The sequence below is a fragment of the Vigna umbellata genome, chromosome 8 (assembly GCF_029865625.1).
Source record: "Vigna umbellata cultivar VRB3 chromosome 8, Vumbellata_1.0, whole genome shotgun sequence".
Taxonomy (NCBI): domain Eukaryota; kingdom Viridiplantae; phylum Streptophyta; class Magnoliopsida; order Fabales; family Fabaceae; genus Vigna; species Vigna umbellata.
In genome coordinates this window covers 34016168-34039360 of record NC_142172.1, presented here as the reverse complement: position 1 = coordinate 34039360, position 23193 = coordinate 34016168, and the positions used below count along the sequence as shown (strand labels likewise).

At 33.5% G+C, this 23193-nt stretch overlaps 3 protein-coding genes across 4 annotated transcripts; 2 read left to right on the top strand and 1 right to left on the bottom strand.

Annotated features, from left to right (window-relative positions):
• Nucleotides 1-1553: 1553 nt before the first annotated feature.
• LOC124826936 (uncharacterized) lies at nt 1554-4905 on the top strand. The gene is made up of 5 exons (XM_047299907.2): nt 1554-1721; nt 1798-1893; nt 1969-2067; nt 3878-4406; nt 4508-4905. Exons 1-5 carry the CDS (start codon nt 1695-1697, stop codon nt 4660-4662), a joined length of 906 nt encoding a protein of 301 aa, XP_047155863.1. The 5' UTR covers nt 1554-1694; the 3' UTR covers nt 4663-4905.
• A 1767-nt stretch (nt 4906-6672) lies between these two features.
• Nucleotides 6673-16016, top strand: EDR1 (Protein kinase superfamily protein). Its single transcript, XM_047299908.2, has 13 exons — nt 6673-7355; nt 8265-8672; nt 9257-9360; nt 9545-10665; nt 11017-11057; nt 11754-11822; nt 12113-12213; nt 12359-12437; nt 12520-12618; nt 13459-13527; nt 13629-13678; nt 15307-15483; nt 15597-16016. The coding sequence occupies exons 1-13, from the start codon at nt 6897-6899 to the stop codon at nt 15730-15732; spliced, it is 2913 nt and encodes a 970-aa protein (XP_047155864.2). The 5' UTR covers nt 6673-6896; the 3' UTR covers nt 15733-16016.
• A 2490-nt stretch (nt 16017-18506) lies between these two features.
• On the bottom strand, nt 18507-22573 carry LOC124826939 (P-loop containing nucleoside triphosphate hydrolases superfamily protein). 2 transcript variants are annotated; one of them, XM_088097845.1, is made up of 11 exons: nt 22156-22573; nt 21578-21815; nt 21373-21456; nt 21126-21287; nt 20918-21024; nt 20627-20814; nt 20377-20541; nt 20067-20285; nt 19835-19872; nt 19556-19683; nt 18507-19475 (listed from the first exon to the last, which is right to left on the bottom strand). In XM_088097845.1, the coding sequence occupies exons 2-11, from the start codon at nt 21777-21779 to the stop codon at nt 18837-18839; spliced, it is 1932 nt and encodes a 643-aa protein (XP_087953971.1). In that variant the 5' UTR covers nt 21780-21815; nt 22156-22573; the 3' UTR covers nt 18507-18836. The 2 variants fall into 2 exon arrangements, with proteins under 2 accessions (XP_087953971.1, XP_047155865.1); XM_047299909.2 differs by having other exon boundaries at nt 21578-22573.
• Nucleotides 22574-23193: the final 620 nt, after the last annotated feature.

The following is a 23193-nucleotide window of genomic DNA, read 5'->3' as shown; positions in this document are numbered from 1 at the left end:
AAAATTTTTAACCCAAGCAAAAACAAAGTTAAGTTAATTTAAAATTTGGTAATTAATTCATTGCAAAATTTTAATTAAAAATTAAACTCATTCAAATAGAATGTAAATACAGAACTCACAAACATTAGAATATATAATTTAATTGGATAAAAGAAAAAAACAATCTTATCAAGATTTGAAACTTGTTAATCTTTTAAGAAATATAATCATTTATGTTGTGTTCACTTCAGGGTGAATTACTATTTATGAATGTTGAGAAGCAATGAATTGCAAGCAAAGTCGTGTTCACTTGCGACGATTTGCGCAGAACGATTGAAAATGAATTGCGGGATTTGCTAATGTTTGCTCACACGCAAAGGAGACGAGATTTGGAGGGATTCAACTGAAAAAGACGCATGTACCCCTGTATAAATATATAAGCCTGGATGAAGAATGATCTTGATGTATTTAAGCCTGGGCCATATTTGATTTTTACACATATCTAACTAATGCTTTGCACCTTCATATTGGCTGGGTCCATTGTTATTACCAATACCTCTCCTTAATCTTATAAACATTTTTAATTTTAATAATTATTTTTAAAATTTAATTTTAATAATTATTTTTAAAATTTAATTTTAATAATTATTTTTAAAATTTAATTTTAATAATTATTTTTAAAATTTAATTTTAATAATTATTTTTAAAATTTAATTTTAATAATTATTTTTAAAAATTAATTTTAATAATTAATAAATCTCACTTTCACAACAAATAAATTCATACTACTTGAAACTAAATTATATTACAAACAAATACTACATTTTCAAATAAATTCATTTTACTAAATTATAATTTAATTACTTTTTAAAAATTATTTGTAATAATTATTTTTAATTTTTTACTCTTAATAAACATTTTTACAATTAAATATAACATTAACAAATATCATTTTATATTACTTTAATACCTAAGGTCATTTTAGTAATCTTCAATTTATACCAATTAAACAAATTTTTTAAAATTGTCACATCAATCAAATCCTACACTAATTCTCACAAAATCCACTCAAATAAACACACAAAAAATTACCCTCAAATCCACTCAATCACTATTTCCCAAATCATCTCCCTCCATCAACCCCCAAGTAAACACACCCTTAGAAAGCCAACATGGTGATTAATACTTACAAGCCTAAAAACTTAATAAAGCTTAGGCTTAATAAAACCAAATTAAATTTTACATAGTTTCTCTCAGCACCACAAAACCTACATGGTTAAAACTAAATCTTATCTTATCAACTCTATCATGCCTTCTTTATCACAAAAGTATTATATCAATTTTTAATTTAGTTTTTATAAAATTAAACATATCATATAATTTTAAAAAAAATATTATAAAATTTATTTTAATTGATAAAAAATATGTTACTTTATCTCATTGAATATTTTAAATTTTATATAATTTGAAACCTATTTTAATAAAAGACTTTTTACATAATTCATGTAAGCATCTTACCATAAATATACCATGTGACTGCATTGAAAATCATTGGGACTCCTAATTTGCATTCCTAATTGATTGAAATGAGAAAAGAGTTTTCTTTTTATACCCTCTTTCTTCTCTTACTCCACCTGACATCCATGTGTGAGCAAATCCAAAAGGTGAACTGATCCATTCTTCAACCATTTCACACAAGCTCTTCTTCTGTTCTCATGGCTCCGAAACGACGTCCCACTAAGGTAGTTTTACCTTTCCCTTTCCTCTCATTTTCCACCACATTAACTGAATCAGTGTTTCGTTTTCTGTGATCAACAGGTAGGAGAGAGCCGAATGGACGCAGCTCTCGACGCCATGCATATCTATGGCTTTTCCAAAAAACTCGTTCGAACAACCGTTCAAAGCCTCCTCAAAGTGACTGACTCCTCTTTCTTCAACCTATTTTTTTTAATTTCATTTGATTGTGATGTGAAAAATGTCTGTGTTTAGGTTTATGGTGGCAACGAGGGCTGGGTCTTCATCGAAGACTCCAGTTACACTCTCCTTATCGATACTCTTCTTGAAAGCCAACTCAATCCTTCACCTCCGGTAACTCTACTTCTCCTGTTCCTTATTCTCCAAGCAACTTTGTAATCTCTATTTTTTTTTTCTGTTTTTCATTTGCCGCTGTTGTTGTGTAGTAATGTGTTGCTTCCATTGTATAAAACCCTTCATTTATGATTTATCTGGATGTTTTTATGTTCTGCTGTGGACTTGCTCAGGGGAAATTTAACCCACATCTGACTCTTGGAAAATAAATTTCTTGGAAATTAAATTAATTGTTTTATTCTCTTTGTAAAAGAAAAAATGAGCATATATTAGCAGCCAGTTTTAATCTTTTGACTCACTTACTTCACTCTAAAAAATGGTACAAATACCTTGGGGTTTTTGGACGGAGAGTTACATTTTTATTTTTGTTTTTTTAAGCTTCATTCTTTTTGTTTTTGGTTTTTATAATAAAACTTAATATTTAAGTTGGTAAGTAGAAGGGAGTTTTTGGTTGATTTCATGGCTGCTTGACCGACCCTCATACCACTTATGCCAGCTGATATTTTAATCTCCAAACCTTTAAGTCTTTAAATCCTAAGATTTAGCCAAATTTACTTTCCAACGAGGATTCTGAATTTTCTTAAACCAGACATATATACCAACTTCTGGTGAAGGTAGTGGTCTAAAGTTTGTGATAAAAGATCATTAGTTGTCCTGGAATGATAAATCATATTTTGAGAAGTCATACATAGCTTTCAAACTTAGGTGTAAACAGCCAAACTCAATAGTTGATTGCAATTGTTTTTACCATAACTCGGTAGTTTCTTGGTTGTATTGTAGATTTGGGTAGTTGTATGTTTTCTGCGACCGTAAAAGTTGCATATTGAGTGTTTGTAGATGCAGGTTATGAGATGTCAAACCACATCAAATTTAACTATGTGCTTTTATTTGGGAATTTTTTGGTTGAAAAGATTATTTCTTATTGCTTGTAACTCAACAACTGATGTCATAGGGTGCATCAGTTGTCCTATAACAAAGGTTAGGTGAGTTTGGTTACAACTTACAATCAAATTGTGATTTTTGGTCTATGACTCTTTTAAGTAGAAATAGTTGCATTCTAAATACAAGTTATAACTTTTGGCTTTGTGGTAAGCCTTTGATTCAACAATATCAATTATCCTGTAAAGAAGGACTGTGACTCAAATTATAATCAAATAGTGGCAGCACTGAGCTGTTGTGTCTTCAAAGTCATATTACTTTCTGGAGTTATTGAAACCTGAGACTCTATTAAATTACTTTGTAATAGTTCTTTAAATTTTCTACCTATTATTTCTTTCACCTTTTTCCCAAGGGAAAAATTTATGCTCTGCACACACCCTTGTAAAGGCCATAGCTTGTAAGATGTTATTGTGTGTATATGTATTTAAATGATAAGTGTCGCCATTGAAGTTCTCTGTGTATTAAATGTTCTATTTTTTGTTAAACTCCTTCTAAGTCTTTATACGCTAACTAATGATTTTAAGACACTCGTCAATAGGATTATGTATTGAAAAACCTATGTTGTTCCTTCTTTATAATCCTAATGTTACTTGTAAATTAAAACCTTTCCTTTCTTGTAAGTTCAATAGCCTCAAATAGTGGTGAATGCCTACAATTTTGAAACATTCACATAACAATAGGTTTAAAATTATTGAGATACGACACAAGCTTCTCTTGTAATACAATGCAAACTTTTTTGGGACTTTTGGCAAGCATGGCCTGCAGTCCTATGAAAAATTGTTGGTGGATCTTTGGTCTGATGGCCTATATATTCTTATGAAGTTAGCATTAACAATGTCTAGTTTTATGGTCTTCTATTGTTTGTGTGAAGGTTGTTGGTTTGATAGAGGCTAATCCAGGAGATGGTCCCAATGAGGTAACACCTGCTGAATGCTCGAACGGTGCCCTTCTAGCATGCTGTAAAGCGCAAACTTCTGATGATAAACCCTTAACTATTAAGGCCTTAGAGACTCTAACGGTAACCAGTGAAACTGGTTCTCAACTTCCCATCAAGAGTGTGGATACTTTTTCCTCAACAAGTGGAACTGGTAGTGTGCATTACTTGAAGTCTGTAGGTATATCATCGGAAAACAGAAGACCCGCTAATGAACTTTTAATCAAGGCTGCAAGTGAAACTCCCATCAAGGCTGTACCTATATCTGCAGCAAAGAAAACTGGTTTTCAACTTCCCATCAAGAGTGTGGATAATTTATCCCCAACAAGTGGAACTGGTAGGGTGCATTACTTGAAGTCTGTAGACATATCATCGAAAAACAGAAGACAAGCTAATGAACTTTTAATCAAGGCTCCAAGTGAAACTCCCATCAAGGCTGTAACTATATCTGCAGAAAAGAAATCTGGTTGTCAACTTCCCATTTTCATTATTCTTTTAATTGGCTCAGACACTTAGGTTGAAAGCATATTAAACATGTTTGTGATTAATTATCTTGTATACTTGCAGAGTCTCAGCCAGCAGGAAATTTGGCTTTGCGGGAAAATCATGGACCAAAGATTCCACAGCTTAATCACAAAAGGCGTAGACCTTGCTATGGCTGGATTTCTAGTGATGAGGAGAACGAAGATCTAACAGAGCTTATACCTAAATATCCGTTGTGAAATATTTATTTCACATGTTAGAGAAAATGGTCAACAAGTGTAATAATAAGGACAGGGGTAGGGTATACGTATGTGTTATATTAGAGAACTATACCCCTTATAATACAGATCTGGTTCCTGTGTATAAGTACTGTAGAACAGACCAAAAGAGATAGGATGTTTTATTTTTATTTTTTAGCAAATACATTGAGTTATAAGATAATGTTTTCGTTTAAACCAAATATGAACTTTGATTGTACCGTCTTTGATAGCGTGAAGATTACATACAGATTAGAGCTTCGTTCTGTTAAAATGACATTTTAGTCCCCTTTTTAGCTCAAAATTAATTTCTGTTCCACACGCAGGAATCTTAAAATATGGAGGAGTATGTCAATTATGTTTTAGGCATAAGAAGAAATTTTATAACATAGTTTTAGGGTTCTTTTTCTTCAATAAATACGTGTGCAATTAAGTTTTTACACATTAATTTGGGGGCATACATTCTCAACAGTCAATACATAAAGTCTGGGGAACAACTATTATTATTATTAAACGTTCATTGCATTTGGAGAGTCAATATCTGAAGTATTGAATAGAAAAATTTGGGAGCATCATAAACAGTCTGTAGCCAAACCTAAAGGATAAGCTTGTCAACTTCTTATGTTGATTTTGAAAATAATGTAGAAGCTAGACCGCTTGTCAACTTCTTATGTTGTTTTTGAAAATAATTTAGAAGTTAGACGGATTTAATTAATGAGATTCAGATATGATTCTGTAACTTTTAATGAATTTTAATCAATTGTGAAAGTCATTATCAATATTATTAATTTTTGTAGTTAATATTTTTTTGTTTTTTTCATTTATTATTTTCATACGTACATAAAGTAGATCTCCATCATATAACGGCACCGAGAAGGAGAAAAAAAGAATCAATTGCAATAACTTTCTATGAATACTTTCTTGTTTAAAGAATATAACCCTCTACTAGTCCACTTATCAACATATGAATTCAAATTCATAATGAGTTAACTTCTAAATATTATTGTAGACTATCCCAATATGTTAATTAACCATTACAAATTTTTCTAGAAAACACAAGAAGTGAAATTTCGATTATTTGAAAAAAAAAACAACCTCAATGATTTATCTAAGAGAGATTATGTTGATATATGTGAGGTTAGATGTGTGATCAAATTAAACTTAGTCCAAAATCTTTTGACTCCTATGTTTTTTTTTTTTTCTGAAAAAGCAGGGATATTTTAGCAAAATTAATAAATAATTCAAAAAAAAAATTAAACAGTAGAGATACTGTATGTAATAAATGCTTATAAATTATAGAGCCGTTAGTTATATATCAAACTTTTCGATAGTAGAGATACCGTAAGTTTACCATGTGCAGTATAATGTAATCTTTCTTTTTAACTTTAACTATCACACTATTCACTATTTTTGGATGTAGTTTTTAGAAGATAATTTCATCAGACACTGTTGGATTGATATTTCTTCCATTTTCACGGTGATTAATTTCAGATACATAGAAAAATTCCAAATTAACTACTATTCTCGCATTTAAATGAAGTGTTCATTTTTTTGCTTAATTTATGTTCAAATTAACTCATCCAAAATAAGGTATGTTCAGAAAAATAAAGTCATTTTAAAAAGTGATATATTTATTATTTTTCTTAATTTTTATAAAAAACCTTAAGCTACCATGAAACAGATGATATGAAATGATAATATAGACTGTGATCTCATATTTCACACCGAAACAATGACAAAATTATTTTGAAAAGGAAAAATGAAGTAAAATTGAATGATTATACGAAGGAAAAAGCATGTATAAACGAATAAGCGGAGTTAGGAAGTTAAGAGCTCCACGTAGAGTCTTCACGAGACACGTAGGTTCCCATGTCAACATCGAATCGACGCGTTCATATAGCGCGGTGATCGTAGCGTATCCAAGTGTGCATGTCATTTTCGTAATTTATGGGAACTCGGAGGCCATTTGATTACCGGCCATTCCAACGCTTGTTCTACTCGCCCAAGTTTTTCCCTCCTAACACTTCTTTCCCTTGGAGTCCCTTGACCCTCGAAGGCAACCTCGCACAGAAAAAACGAAGAAAAGGGGAAGAAAATTGAAGAGAAAAGAAATCGGCGAGAAAAGGAACCGACTGGTGAACTGAAAATCAGGGAAAGAGATTTCGATTGATATTTAGAATTCGAAAGTGACTTCAATTTCTTTCTGAGCTGCTTTGATGAGTGAGAGAGTGAAGAAGGAAAAGCCGACGGAGAAAAGAGAGAGGATGAAAAACATCTTCAAGAAGCTTCACATAGGTGGCAACCACGATCCTCAGCGATCCAATGACAATTCGCCACCTGTGCCGTCGCCGTCATGCGCCGCCGATCACTCTCAAAGCTCCGGTGCCACTCCTGCGAGTCCCTCGTCGGCCTCGGCAACAGCGTCGGCCTCCACCGCCGTGGTTAGTCCCGCCGGTGGCATGAGCCCGGTGGTGAATCGGCAGGACTTTTTCTCGTCGGAGGAGGAGTTTCAGGTGCAGCTAGCCCTAGCTATCAGCGCTTCCAATTCGGAGTTCCGCGACGATCCTGAGAAGGATCAGATCCACGCGGCGACGTTGTTGAGTCTAGGAGGTCTTCGAATCGATTCGGTGAGGGACAAGGACGACGCGTCGGAGGCGCTGTCGAGGCAGTACTGGGTAAGGTCTTACTCAGTTGTTGTAATCCACTTCTTGCAATGTTTCTCTTTCGTTGTGGTTAATTGAGGCAAAGCTGTGAATTGTAGAGGTTCATACAGAGCGGGTTTCACTCTAGATTTTTATTTATTTGTTCTTGCAGTAAATTCAGTTGTGTATTGGAACTTAGATTCGGGGTTTTATATGTGTCTAGGGCTAGCTACTCCAGTGAGGTTCGAAATGCGTTTTTGATCAGCGAGTTAAAATTTGGTATCTGCAGAAAGTAGACGGAACTCCGGTAGAAGCTGATTGATAGGGCAACCAGTGGTTAAATGATGTTAAATATTTGGGTGGTTTTTGTGGAATTGCAATAAACCCCTAGGAATTATAAATGTGGGATGCTGTTATTAGAATCACCGGGTGTTTATTTGTGTGCTTGATGTTGAAAAAACAAGGAATATTTGTGATTGAGTTGGTGCACTGGCAAACATTTGGTGGGACAGTTTACATTTTTACACTATGATACGATGAATTTTCTGCCATAATCAGCGTTGATTGTTGTACGGATGTTGTGTGTGTTTGACATTCTGTGGCTATCGTTTTGAATTGCATTAGTTTTCTACGGCATAGCAATTTTAAGAAAATTGTACAAGTATATGCTTTATACTCATTATTACACACTCACCCGCTTCATCACATGGTATTGGTTAACTATGTCATTGTCTTGGAAATTTTCTCTGTATTAAGTGAACATGGTATCATAAATTTATTTTTATCTGTTCAGCACCAAGATAGAAATAATAAAATTATAAAATGTAGTTAAGGAACATGGAACTTGTTTCACCTCCATTGGTGCTTTCTCACCTTTTCGTTTAGTGACCTTTCTTGAACTGCTTCTGTTTGATTATCTTTCATTCCTATTTTGTTGATCAGGAATATAATGTGCTTGACTATGAGGAGAAAGTAGTAGATGGTTTTTATGATGTATATGGGCCCTCTAATGATTCAGTGATGCAAGGAAAGATGCCATCTCGAACGGATCTTGAAGCAAATCCTGGAGGTTCTGAGGTGGTCATTGTTAATAGAACAATTGATCCTGCACTGGAAGAACTGATACAAATTGCACAATGTATTGCATTAGACTGCCCAGTCACTAGTTTGGCACAAAGGCTTGCTGAACTTGTTACAAGTCATATGGGTGGTCCTGTAAAGGATGCTAATATTATGTTAGCAAGATGGACAGAAACAAGAGCAGAGTTAAGGACAAATCTTCACACAATTGTATTGCCTCTTGGGTCCTTAAATATTGGGCTCTCTAGACATCGTGCTTTGCTTTTCAAGGTTAGTATTGTGGCTTTTATTGGTAATTAAAGTTCTTGTTAGCTGTAATGTAATTTGTTGTTAGGTTAATGCAGTCATAATCTGTTAAAAAAATCAGACACAACTACATTAAAAGAAAAAGAAGTGGAACGTGATATCTGCTATAACTATCAAATAATTATATCACCCGATAACATTCTTTAAATGAAAACATTAATAAATTAATAAATGTACTTCAGATAGTTTTCTTTAAAATTACTCATGCTGATAAAAATATCCCCTACTAATATAGCCTGAGCTTGCATTAAGAAATATATTTGCTCTAAGTATGCTTAGCTGAAAAAAATGAGAAATCATGCTCCATTTATGAAGATTGAGTCATTAAACTTATGGCTGACTTTGCTCATCAGTAGGAGTAAAGCTTCTTTAGGTTTTTAACCTTGGCTTAGTTGTGATGTAGTTGCAAAGCTAGTTTTAAACACGAGATTTGAGAATATATCTTCCAGTTAAATTTCAGTAATTTTTGTGTGCATTTTAGAGGATAATATTATAGTTCTTGATCTATTGCCTGTGTAATAATGTACTTGTTCTTTTTCTGCATTCAGGTATTAGCTGACAACATTAACATGCCTTGTAGACTGGTAAAAGGGAGTCATTACACTGGTGTGGAGGATGATGCTGTCAACATTATAAAATTGGAGGGTGAAAGGTTAAGGATCTTTGTATTTCATGTATCTGTTAGCTCACTAATTTGTGCGTCCATTTGCTTCTCATATCCATGCCTGTGTACTATTGGCACTGGTTGATGAAATCATTAGATTTCTAAGTTTACCCAGAAAGTTTATGTGGTTCTTCAGGTTCTGTGGTACTGATATCTCCTTCTCTGCTTTCAGGGAGTTTTTGGTTGATCTCATGGCTGCTCCAGGGACACTTATCCCACTTATGCCAGCTGATATTTTGAGCACCAAGGATAGTGCCTTTAACAAGGCTTTTAATCCCAAGATTTTACCCAATTTACCTTCCTCCAAGGATACTGAATTTTCTTACTCCAGACCTATCGAACCGTCTCATGGTGAAGGTAGTAGTCAAAATCCTGTGATAAAAGATCATTCACTGCCTTGGAATGGAAAATCATATGTTGAGAAGTCAGAGCCTTCAAACATAGGTTTGAGAAGAGACACTGGCGTTGGTCCTTCTAAAATTTCTAATAGAGGGACCCCTAATCAACTGGAGAATTTGCCTGCCATGTCTAGTACTTCTCTGTACAAAGGGACCCTCGGAATGAATACAATTGGTGATGGGACGAGACTTAATGTCAATGTTGTACCATATACTCAAAACAGCTCCAATGACCCTCGAAACCTTTTTGCAGATCTTAACCCATTCCAAATAAAAGGAATGGGGAAGGCCTCTGGGCTTAACAAACCCGTAGAAATTAAACCTCATGAGATTAAAAGTACTAAAAATAATACTGTTTCTGGTCGGCCCCCAGTGCTACTGACAAAAAAGAACCGTCATGCCTATAATGAAGACCCCAGGAAAACTAATTATAACCCTAATGAGTACAAACCTCCCTTGTTTGTTTCCAATGGTTCTTCTACATCTGAAAATGTTGACCTTAGTTCCAAACCATTATATAATTCAAATTTAAATAATGATGTAAATGTTCAAACTTTGGCACATGGTACTGGTTCAGTTTCATCATCTGTACCTGAACTGAACCAGATTGAGGATCACAATGCTGATTTTAACCAGGGGGATCTGGAAAATTCTCAAAACTTCATGGTAGAGGCAGTTAGAGAACCAGATAATGCCGAAATCAGACATCATGACCGGAGGAAGCATACTTATGATAGATTCATGGGAAACAATCTCAAACTAAAGGAACCAGAGAGTCCTAGCTCATCAATTGATTCCATCACAAACAGGGTGGATCAAATATTGGATGATGTAGACGTTGGTGAATGTGAGATTCCATGGGAGGATCTGTTTCTTGGTGAAAGAATTGGTATAGGTAATGTACATGATTTGCATTCATTTTCTTCTTGAAACGTCAATAATATTTACTGAAAATTGGACATTGCTCTGATTTACTATTTAATTTAGTGGGACTCCCAATTGATGCAAATCAATCACTAATCTAGCATTAATCTTCACCCTATTTTTAAATTGATTATTTTATTTTTGTTTCTATTTGTGCAAGCATGGTTATGTCAAGCTCTATTAAGTCTTCAATATTTTATGTTTTTTCCATGCGCTATACCATTTTATATGTGATAGTTGGGGAGGCTGGTAGTGTGCTTTAAGTATTGCACTTGTTTCTGAATTTTTTTTAATATATATGTTCATACTTTCTTTCTAATAGGTTCATACGGTGAGGTATACCATGCCGACATGAATGGCACAGTGAGTTCTTTAATTCCTTTTCATATTTGTGGAATATTATTGTTATAGATTGATTTAGAAAATTCTTATATTGTCATGTTCTTAATTATGGTTATTATGTACTTCTATCTGCACGATTCAAATGTGAAAGTGATCTCGCTAATGATAATATAAAGATATTACCTGATCAGATCATTTAGATAACATTCTTCAAAAATGGATAGATGTTAATTTCTATAGTTGTCTATATGCCTAGTAACTCGTCATTCTAGAGAAGTGAGATGGATGCTTAATACTACAGTAATTGGGTTAAAAAATGAAAATAGAATTATTGCTGAGTTGAGATTGTATTTTTATATAACGTGTCTTCGTTTTAGTGTCATCATCAACAATAATTTAATGAACATGATTGCGTTACTAACTGTGATTGCATGATTTGTAAATGATTCAATTTAACTTGTGCTAAATCGAAAGAACAAGATCAACACCCAAGAATCTGTGAGAGTTTGGGGAGTTTATATACTAGACCCTTGTTAAATTGCCAAAACATCTGAAAGAAAGAAAAGGAAAAAGATGAAAAAATTGATGAGATCTCTTTTAGGCTACTGAAGTCTCAAAATCATAGCTCCCAGTTTCTTAATTTCAGAACTTTTAACCAAAACATAAGGATTTGTAGTCTCTGATTTTCTGAATGATGATCCGCTATTGAAATATCAGGAGGTTGCTGTAAAGAAATTTTTGGATCAGGATTTTTCAGGCGCTGCATTGTCTGAATTCAAAAGAGAAGTAAGTACTAATTTTGTTTTCTGATTTTGCTTATTATTATTATTATTATTATTATTATTATTATTATTATTATTTCTATGAGAGAAATAAAAGAGATAGTGTACACTTGTCAATTTAAAGAAAATAATTTTGTTACTTTCAATTTAAAACATAGAATATTTGAGCATAAATACCAATAGGGAAAAAGAACAAGTTAACTTGGTAGGCAGTGGTTTCATGGATAAGGATCTACTATCAATACCCTTTTAAAGGCCAAAATTAATCTGTTTTTCCATCCTTTTTGCTGCAAGGTACGGATAATGCGTAGATTACGTCATCCAAATATTGTTCTTTTTATGGGTGCTGTCACTCGTCCTCCTAATCTTTCAATCATTTCAGAGTATTTACCAAGGTATATAGCTTTTTTCCATTATGACATTTTTACAAAATAATTACTTGTTGACCATATTATTTGTCCTTGGAATCCTTAGCTGTTTCCCATGTTACTCTTTCCTTATTTACATGTCTCACTATTGTTACTGATGTCCATTTTGCAGAGGAAGCTTGTACAGATTACTTCATCGCCCTAATTGTCAGATCGATGAGAAACGAAGAATAAAAATGGCTTTGGACGTGGTATGAAATAATTACACTTCTTCCTTTTCAACCATCATTTATACCAATAAACTTTCACATTTTGAACTCTCCAAATTTACAGGCTAGGGGCATGAATTGCTTACACACCAGCACACCTATAATTGTTCACCGAGATCTAAAGTCTCCGAATCTTTTGGTTGATAAGAACTGGAATGTTAAGGTATATGATTGGCAACTCATACTGTCCCTTTGCCTTGCTTGTCATTGTTTTTCATTTGTATAGGCTCCTGAATTCTTTTTCTGCTATATTAAATATATATGTTCATTAGTTTAGTGAAGTCAGCTAGACTGGTTTAAAAAACATGGTGTTTGAGTATAGTTATCTGATTATTTGTGCAACCTGCATGTTTTTTGGATTTCATCTATAGAAACCTTTCTATTTTCATGATATTTTGTAAGCCCAGTCTTGGTATATTATACGAAGGGTGATGTAAACACATGCAACCATATGCAATGTGTTGTTCCAACTATCAATTTCTGAGAGAGATGCACATGTGGAAGTTCACATCCACCTAAATGATCAATTTTTTCATGTTAAACTTGTGTATACAAGATTAGTTAGTTATATATAGGAGGTACCATATATGGAAAATATAATAATAATAACGACAGCAACTTGATGATGATGTCTTGTTGAAATTATGTAGTCTTACGAGTGAAAAACAGATTTTTGGGTTACAACAGTTGTGAAATTTACTAGTCTTAGCCAACTCAAACTGAAATTTGGATTTTGAATCAACCCAACCAGATACAGAAAACAAAACCAGATCAGTATTGTAGTTGGCTTGCTTGGGTTTGGTCTGGCTTGCTTGGGTTTTGAATAGTTGTAAATTGTAATCATATGGAAAATGTGTGTTTACAATGCGAATGATAATTTTGTGGGTATTATTTTTTTTCAAATAGATTTCTTGAATTATGTATACGTCAATTTCTGAGTTATTGTGTATTTTATATGATCTTATTGGTTATGTTAGTTGTAAGTAAGCCGTTCTTTCTACAGGTATGCGATTTTGGGTTGTCAAGGTTGAAGCACAACACTTTTTTGTCATCCAAGTCAACTGCTGGAACGGTGAGAATTTGGGAAAATCTGTATAGGTCTTTTCTTAGGCACATGCAGCGTGTCTTATCTGTCTTTTACATTTCACTGACATTATTTTATCAATATATTAGCCGGAGTGGATGGCTCCTGAAGTTCTCCGCAATGAACCCTCAAATGAAAAGTGAGTTGTTATTAATTTTAGATGAAGGTCTTTCTTATTCTTGATTGTCATTGTTATTTCATATCGTCTTTGTGTAATCAATGCTTGTCCATAGCTGCTTCACTCTAGTGGGTCTGAGAGTCTCTAAAAATGGGAACAGGATTGAGCTAATCACAGCATCGGACCTGGTTCTATTAAAAGAATACAGTTAGCAATTTTAACACACTAGTAAAACAGGTTCTGCTGGTGGATGTATTCCTAGGTCAGTTGGGATTGGATTTGGGAGGAAATCAAGTCCAAACCAATCAATTTTCATTAGCTCAGATTTAAAAAATAAAAAAATAAAAATTCAAACTAAGTCAATGAAGAATGAATTGGAGCGATTAGATTAACTGGATCCGATGATATCCAGATATACAAAATTCTATTTGAGAAATAGGAAAAATGCATAGTTTTAGTAAAAAAATTGCAAATAATTCTATGATTATAAGAAATAAGCAACATTTTGTATTGTAAGTAATTGACTTACATCAACAAACTAGTGGCAAAAATTATAAAAAAGAATTATATAATTGTTCCTACCACACCCAATAATCCCATTGTGACGGAACACAAACTCCAAAGCAGACAATACTTTGGATAAAAGGTGATTGACCTAACATTGTCACTTGATGGACTTGAGATAGGAACATCGGCTCTTACCATGGGACTGATTAAGGGGTTCTAAGTTTCCTTAAGGCCTCCATTGGGACTGGGGCTTATGTTCCTATCATACCCAATAATCTCACATCACTTAAGAGTTAAGACTTAAGGTAGTTTAAATACTCCTTCTATTTTCCTAAGACGCCTTTTAAAGACAAAATCGTGATGGAGCACAAACACTAAAGCGGACAATACCTCATATGAGGGGTAATTGATCCTAAGAATATCACTTGACGAACTTAGAATTGGATGCTCATCGTGGAACAAATAATGAGGTTCTAACACAAACCATTTCCTTAAGCCCTCCATTGGAATTGGGGGCTTATGTTCCTCCAACACTCTCACCTTCCAAGACACTTTTTAAGGGCAATACCGTGACGAATCACAAATTCCAAAGCGGACAATACCTTGGAATCGGAATAATAATTATATATGAAATTTCGTATATAGTAATATTAATAAGAAACATATATTCGGTTTGTTTTAGGTTTATTGGATTTGTAAATCATAAATCCAATACCTAAACTAATCAACATAAGATTTGATTGGTTTGGTTCCGATTGAATTTGAGGTGAACATCTTAACCAGTGTAATTGGTTTGGTTTGGATTATCGGGTTGATCCAAACCATGAACATCACACCCCTATCTGCTAGGCACTCTTTACATATTTTCGCTTGATGAAAAACATTTTTCTTAACCCTTATTTCGTTGTTGTGTTCAATTACTGAATTGTTTTCTCCATTCATAAAAAGTTTAGTTTTACTTTTATCTGTAACTAAAAACTTAGCGCCTGGTAGACATGGCTATAACAGATTTAGAAGCAAAATTCTGGAAATATATGATCTTTATTTAACATTTTGAACATGTATTTAGATTAAAATATTTGCGTGTTTCTTTTCTTGCTGTCTATTGAATGTATCTCTATTAATCATCATCCCAAATACAGATGCGATGTTTATAGTTTTGGAGTCATCCTATGGGAGCTTGCTACACTAAGGTTGCCGTGGACTGGAATGAATCCTATGCAAGTTGTTGGTGCTGTTGGTTTTCAAAATCGTAGACTTGAAATTCCTAAGGAAGTCGATCCTATAGTTGCAAGAATAATCTGGGAGTGTTGGCAACAGTAAGAATGTTCAGCTTTAAATTTGATTTATTCCTTTTCTTCTCCTTCCACACACCATTAAATGATTTCAGGAAATTTTGCAATTAGACTTATTTTCCCTCTCCCTGTGTCAGGGATCCAAATTTGCGGCCCTCGTTTGCACAACTCACAGTGGCTCTAAAGCCTCTGCAGCGTCTGGTTATGCCATCGCATCAAGACCAGGTACCTCCACTCGTGCCGCAGGAGATTTCTGTAAATTCCACCCCATGAAAAGTCTCTCCTCAAGTGTGAATAAGTAGGCATTCTGCATATTTATGTGCGTGTAAAGGTGACAAGAATACAATAAAAAGGAAAAAAAAATCGAAACTTGTAACGGCAAATGTTTGTGTTGAGGGAAATATCAACTGCAACTTCACTGCGGCCAAACAACTGCAGAGAGCCATTTTGTATTTGTTGTGATAGCTTGTCCGAGGAACTAAAACTCGGTAATATGTAAATTACTGTACTTCCCAAGCAGAAATTTCTATACTTTGCAAAAGGTACGTTTCATCGAACGTGTTGACCAAAGCTCCTATACCATATACGTTGATCTTGTTAATGAAACTCTTATTCTGCTATTTGTCTGTCGATAAGTAATCCGTATCATATCATACCACGCGAGAGACTGTTCGATTTTGCAATTTTTAAAATTTAATTACGGCTACTTTATAATTGTATTTTTTTAATGAGTATGTTAATGAGTCACAATAAAAGGAATAAAAGTATGCCAAATTGAAAAGAAGTTGAGATATATTTTTAAAAATTTAGGACTACAGTTGTAAAAATTATTGAAATCAAGAAGAATCAATTTAAAGGTCCCAAAACTGCATTTTTAAGTTTTGTTTTTTAAGACTTCACGCTTGTATTACTAGTAATTGTGTGTATGTATATAAAGTCATTGTTCGTAAGCTTATGGTATTTTTCTTTCATGCGTATGTAGCTAATAAAATATATAAAAATACAGTATTTTGAAAGTAATTGTAGTATCCGTACTCATAATGAGCATTTATACAGCATAGTTTTCCTCTTAAATATGTTTTTATTCTTTCAAATTTGGAATACATTTATTGATGGTTCTCTAAATTTAAAATTATTTTTTAATTTCTGTAATTTGAAAAAAAAATCTATTAATTGCTTAAATGTTGTTAGACTAAATATATTTAATAAAAGAAAAATGTGTAAACATATTATAGAGGTTTTGATGATAAAAATACAGAACTAAAATGATTGCCTTGCAAGCAAAGTATTGTATGTAGAGTTACAAACTTAAAAAAAAAAGTTATAAGACAAATTATTTTTTAAATTTAGAAGACTGAAATAAAATTATTTAATTTAGTCTCTAAATATTATTATTTTAAAACGAAAATTATATGGAAATATAGATTAAAAGTATAATAAGCATCTAATTTAACCGAATTTTTAAAATCAATCATGACGTATCAATCAACTGATTTTTCATAATTCTTAAAATTATATAAAAGTAATTTCAATTATCTGTTTTGAAAAATTTTCAAAAGTTTTTCATAACAATTTTTAAAATTGAATTTTCAGATTAATATTTTTGAAAAAAAAAACAGAATATATATATATATATATATATATATATATATATATATATGGGTTTGCTAACCCGCGTACGCCTGTTTTTTAGTTGGTACATTTTAGCAATGTGTACCGGGTTTTAGTAGACAAAAATACCCTTATATATTATGGATTCCAAGTTTTAAGGTTAAGGGTATTTTAATAATTTTCATTCTCAAAACTAAAAAAAGAAACCCCAAACCCTTACTCACCTCTCTCATTCCTCTCAACCTTTTCTCTTTCATCTTTCTCATTCCAATCTTTTCTCTGTCATCTCTACTGTAGCCTCAATTGAAAAAATCAGAAACACTTGCTGTTAAACAATCTTAAAAAAAATGATTTTATAATGAGTTTTCATCTTATAATTTTTATCTTATCTAATTTTATCCAATTTTCACAAGCATAAATAAACTGGTAATTGATCTGGAAAAAATTAGAAATACTCGTTGTTAAACAATTTCTTACAAAAAATAATGTTATAATGAGTTTTTATTTTATAATTTTTGTCTTATCTAATTTTATCTAATTTTCACAAGCATAATTACATCAAAGGAATTGGTAATTGGCCTGGAAAAAAATCAGAAACACTCAGTTGTTAAACAATTTCTTACAAAAAAAGACTTTATAATGAGTTTTCATTTTATAATTTTTGTCGTATATAATTTTATCTAATTTCCACAAGCATAATGACATCCGAAAGAATTGGTAATTGGCCTGGAGGGTTTTTTTAGAAATGATGATTCAACAAATACAGATGATGAAATTAGAGAGGTTAGTGAAGATGTTGAAATTGAAGAGATCTTGAACCTTTGCCTTGAAGGTGAATATGTCAATGACTCAACTCTTTACAAAGGAAAATTTTTTAAAGGCATGTGTTTCTGATTTTTTTCAATTGGAGATACATTAGGGACAGAGAAAAGGTTGGAGTGAGAGAGATGAAAGAGAAAGGATTGAGAGGAATGAGAGAGGTGAGTAAGGGTTTGGGGGTTTCTTTTTTTTTTTTTTAAGTTTTGAGAATTGCTAAAATGTACCAACTGAAAAACAGGCTGCGTTAACAAACCCCATATATATATATATATATATATATATATATATATGTGTGTGTGTTTAATATTCAACTGTTAAAAATATTTTTCAGTTTTAAAATTTAGTTATTATTTAAATTAAAAAAATTAATACTAAGATATTATAAATATTTATATTCTGTTACATTTTACTTTATATTTAAAAAAATTAATAAAATAAAAGAATACATTTTTTTCATTCAATATATAACTTTTATATTTCTCATATCTTAAAAAGAAACCCTAAAAAATTCCCAAATATGTGCCATTGCTGTGCTGCAATGATATCAGCGGCAACAATAGAAGTGGAGTAAGATTTTGTTCTTCTCTTTTTTAGTATGGATGCAGTTAGTAACAATGGATGTAAAAGAAAAAACATTAAAAGGGAGCAGTTCCTCCAATTCTTCATGGACAATTTTCTTCAACACTCTGCTTACTTTCTTCCTATATCTACATTTAAAAGGTCATAATGTCAAACTTCAGTGAGTTAGTCTTAACAAATAGTTACACAACAAGCTTGAAAACAGAGAAAGATCATGTTAATGAAGTAATTAACAGATCCCAACCCAGAAAACACCAACCAAACACACCTATTAGTATACCACTCGCTACTATTTGTTATACACAAATATAAATTGCAAAATGTTAAACATGCAATCCCTTCAAAAAAGCTGCAACCTTGAGATCAGATCAGATCAGATCAGACATCCTTCTTCTGTGACGACCCAGCGAAAATCTCAAGCTTTGGTCTGAAGATGTAACCATCCTGCTTCGAGGGGTTGTGACTTTTGATTCCAAATCATTGCATTTAGGCCTTTCTGTGAGAACAGGCTCCGGAATTGGAACACTATCTGCTTCAGCATGCCGAGATTTTCCATTTGAACTTCGCAGCAATGCTTTGATGCGGATATCTGAATAACTCAACGATTGGGAATACGAAAAATGGATGGAACTTCTCGACACCATTGTTGATCTATGGCTTTTCAATTTCACAGTGCCAATGTCTCGCTCTGCAGCACTTTGCCTTTGGCGACTTGCCACTGTTGAAGTCATGAATCGAGGCATTGAGTTGGAGAAGTTTCTTTTGATGGGCTTCTTAGATGCTTTGGGAGTTTCAATCACCTCTTTCACATCATCTTGGGGACTAATTGAGGCTTTCATGTCATCACTTTCCACAGGACTATCTGTCATTGATATGAGCTTTTTACTATCATTTAACTTCAACTCAATCTTCTCTGTTTGTTCCCTTAAATTCTGCCGTTGTTTTTCAGCTTCCTTGATGTCTTCCTCTAGCTCCATAATCTTCTTCTCCCTTTGCTTCTTCACTTCCTACAGCGTATGCATGCAGTCAGCAATCTTCAAACAGTGTCTACTGAGGAAGTTGCTTAAGAAAAAATTAAGAAAGTTACCACGGACACTTCTTTGTTGGACTCTATTGCTCTCGCTCTCTTTGCAAAGTTCAAGGAGCAAATTGTCTCACAGACATCTTCTTCAGATGGGCTTATATGCACGAGCATCAAAACCTTTGAGCCATACCCTTGAGTATGCGGTTACAGAGGTCAGACCTTTTATATTTTAGATATAAAACAGCACATACTAAGACAGCATACGAATTTATAATTTTGTACAAGGTGCACAAAAGTTGGTGGTGTACAATTTAGTTTAGAAATCGAGAAATAGTATCATACCAAGAGAATCTTTGAGTAATTGAGTCAGCTTGCTATTCCTGCAAGTAAAGTAGCATGAATCACTAACCACTTGTACTTTGACTGTCGAGAAAGAAACAAGGATAGTATAAAAAACTAGCCGCAGTAAAAAAGGACTCATCTCTGTAGCTAAATTGCTTTTTAAGGCACACAAAGGATCTAGCAGCTGGAACATAATTGGCAATGACAGAATCAAAATCTGCATTGTATTTACCTGTAAGGCACATGGCCCCTCTTCCTTTTCAAAGCTGCAACAACATCAGCTAAAGCTGAAAGAGAAAGATTAATGGCTCTGCCCTCATCCAGTGTCAGTCCTTTGGCTCCAGTTTTAAGCAACCGTTCGCTGCCACCAAGATCAACCATCCACAGTTTGCTTACTTCACTTTTAGCTTCCAAAGCATCCCCACGTCGAAATATGCTTATCCTCGTTAAGCTAGATATATGAAGCTAAACAGATAAAGTAACCATCAAGCTGAGAAAACCATTAAAATACTTTGAAGTATCTAACTAGACCTATGACCCACCAGTGTGACCTGCTTGATGCTTCATTCACATTAGTCCACGAGGTGGATCTGAACCTTCTACCCTTGTTGTACCACCATTTCGCTTTAGCATAATCACTTATTTGAACTTCAGAGAGACCCTCAATTTCAATCAACCCCTTTGGATCGGTTTGGATATTGAGATTGCTATACAAAAGGGTCAATTAGCCAGAGTTTCATAAATACTATTCCATGGAATTCAATCATTGAAAAAGGAACAAGAGTATGTTACCACTTCGTCATAGGTTGTTCATGTGGTCTACCAGACGGTTTTGGAGCTAGCAAATCCCTGAGATTGCCCATATAAACTTCTAACATGCTCATCGAAAAGGTGAAAGGAGATGAGCTATCCAAAGAGGCTTGATGAAAGAGCTCTTCAAGAGCACGCGGAATAATCCCAGGTTGCTCGTTTGTACCATCCTAAAAACAACTATTGCATGTCAATGCTGCCCCATATACTAGGTAACACAAGTGTTTAGCACAAGCACACAAATCATAGCAACACAACGTTGAATTGACTAACCATGGTGAATGTCTTGCCTGTGCCTGTTTGACCGTAAGCAAACACACATACATTGTGCCCGTCCATTGCAGATCTCAGAATTGGCTCAACCTCAACAAAAACACTTTCTGCAGAGTTCAAACAAGCGCACAATACCCCCTCTTTAGTACAACTTGGAACTACAATAAGATAATCAAAATTCGCAAGCATACCGACACTTAATACTAGCCTTGGCTTGTTTCTTGAGTAAAAACTTTATCAAACTCAAAATCTTTCTTTGTTCCTCCCCACTTAACCCGAATTTTTTCTGGTCCAGCTGATACCGGTTCAGCAATTCTTCTCTTCTCCGTTACCAGATTTGGTCGAATTCTACAAAATACTCGAATGCTCCCTGGATAGCAAAACACAATTCTTCAACACTTTGTAAACAATTAACATAACCTTATTCAGTCAATATATAATTAGTATATTAGTACCTTTGATGTCCAATATCTTGCTCAGTGCTTCTCTACGCTTTTTATCCAATTTCTTCTGGTTGACCCTCAACTCCTCTATTTCTCCTACACAAGCAATTCAGCCCGACCCAGAAAAATGAATCAGCAACATTTATTTCACAGATTTAAATCCGTAAGCCACAATACAATGAAACAGAGACACGGGTGTGTCTTCAATTATTCATACTTTCTAAATTGGATATAAAGTGCTCAAGCTCGTTCTTTTGGTGTTCTGGCACGACACCCACATCAGTGTAAACGGTGGAAACAGGTGGGGACCCATCAACTGAATCTGAATCTGGGTTCAAATCCAACGAGGGTGACTTTGAAACCTCACTTGCATTTTCCGAAGCAAACAGAACTCGCTCTTCGCCGTTGGGAACAGGCATTATCACTACCCAAGAACATGAAATGAAACACAGCCCCTAAAATAAAAGACCTTATGTAAGACACGATTATGAAAGTTATAGAAGCTATCACTGCAACCTAGTACTACTCAAAGATCTGTTCTTTTCCTTTTTTTTCCGACTCCTATCAGATAAAAGTCAATCTAACTGACTCATGAGAAACAACGATCAACGAAACGAAGCTTCTAGACACCCACTATAGGTTGAAATTGAACCCCTTCACCTCGAGACACGCAATGGAGCAGGTGAAACACGCGTTATAATGAAATTGTAATTTAGAAGAAACATTTTCCATGATTCATGTAACGTAAACCATAAACCCAAAAAGAAAAAAAGTAAGCACGGATTTTCAACTCACACAGAACGAAGTAAAAGGTGTAGAGAGGAAGTTGGTTATTTTCAATGATTGAACACTGGAGGATCCTGATTACTGATTGGGAGTGAAAAAAGGAGTTTGTTTGTAACACTACAATAATAAGAGAAACAAGTAATAATAATAATAATAATAATGATATCAAGAACAGCGTTGGAGTAAGAATCTTTTTTGTTGGTCGAGATGAGATCTTGAACTTGAATTGTGTGAAGTGTAACAAAGGTTGAGTTTTGATGATGGGAGCGTGAGGAGCGGAGTGGCAGAGTTGAAATTAAAGCGAAAAGGATGTTCCTTTTGCTTACAAAACTCACTACTCAGTGTCAGTGCTTTTGAGTTAAACTTTGACCAGAAGCAAGCAATGGAGAACGTGGTTGGTTCATCCTTTCTGGCATTGTTTCAGACAAATTCTTAATTTCTAACATTCAAAAAATTTATTGAAGAGAGATATACTTCTATACTCTATTTATTGCATTGCATAATAATTACGTATGTTCTCCCTATATAAAGAAATAAATAAAAAATACAACCGTATTTAGTTCGTAACATTTTAATTTCTACATGAAGAAAATAAATAAATGAGGTCCAGATACTGCTACATCTTATGATATGTCACTGTGCTATTTTATTTATTTTGTGTGTTAGCTGCATTTTAACGTCTGCTAAGAAAAATAGAACTCTGTATGTACCAACCATCTGTTGTAATATGGTCCAGAATATTTAAAAAGTAATGACCACGTTTACTTGTCAAACAATTTTTTTAAAATAATAATAAATCCTTGCATGAATGAAATTTTGATTTAAATACACTTTTATCTTTCAGATTTTGAAGTTCATTTATTTTTGTTTTTAAAATTGATATTTTAATTTCTTTTCTAGTTCATCTTCCCGAACTCATACAAATAATGGTTGAGTTTATTTAATATTTTTTCTTTTTTTAAATGAAAAGAGGTACTCTAAAGTTATTTTGATTTATGTTTATTAGAAGTTGTAGTAAAGTTATAATGAATTAAAAATTGTTTAATA

What these genes read in the sequence shown, in the direction of transcription:
- LOC124826936 (XM_047299907.2), top strand. Translation starts at nt 1,695, where the DNA reads ATGGCTCCGAAACGACGTCCCACTAAG. An exon ending in CCGTTCAAAGCCTCCTCAAA is followed by an intron (nt 1,894 to 1,968) that starts GTGACTGACTCC and finishes GTCTGTGTTTAG; the next exon opens with GTTTATGGTGGCAACGAGGG. An exon ending in AACTCAATCCTTCACCTCCG is followed by an intron (nt 2,068 to 3,877) that starts GTAACTCTACTT and finishes GTTTGTGTGAAG; the next exon opens with GTTGTTGGTTTGATAGAGGC.
- EDR1 (XM_047299908.2), top strand. Translation starts at nt 6,897, where the DNA reads ATGAGTGAGAGAGTGAAGAAGGAAAAGCCGACGGAGAAAAGAGAGAGG. An exon ending in TGGTGAAAGAATTGGTATAG is followed by an intron (nt 10,666 to 11,016) that starts GTAATGTACATG and finishes TCTTTCTAATAG; the next exon opens with GTTCATACGGTGAGGTATAC. An exon ending in CCAAGTCAACTGCTGGAACG is followed by an intron (nt 13,528 to 13,628) that starts GTGAGAATTTGG and finishes TCAATATATTAG; the next exon opens with CCGGAGTGGATGGCTCCTGA.
- LOC124826939 (XM_047299909.2), bottom strand. Translation starts at nt 21,779, where the DNA reads ATGCCTGTTCCCAACGGCGAAGAGCGAGTTCTGTTTGCTTCGGAAAAT. An exon ending in CAAGATATTGGACATCAAAG is followed by an intron (nt 21,288 to 21,372) that starts GTACTAATATAC and finishes TTTGCTATCCAG; the next exon opens with GGAGCATTCGAGTATTTTGT. An exon ending in TACTCAAGAAACAAGCCAAG is followed by an intron (nt 21,025 to 21,125) that starts GCTAGTATTAAG and finishes TGAACTCTGCAG; the next exon opens with AAAGTGTTTTTGTTGAGGTT.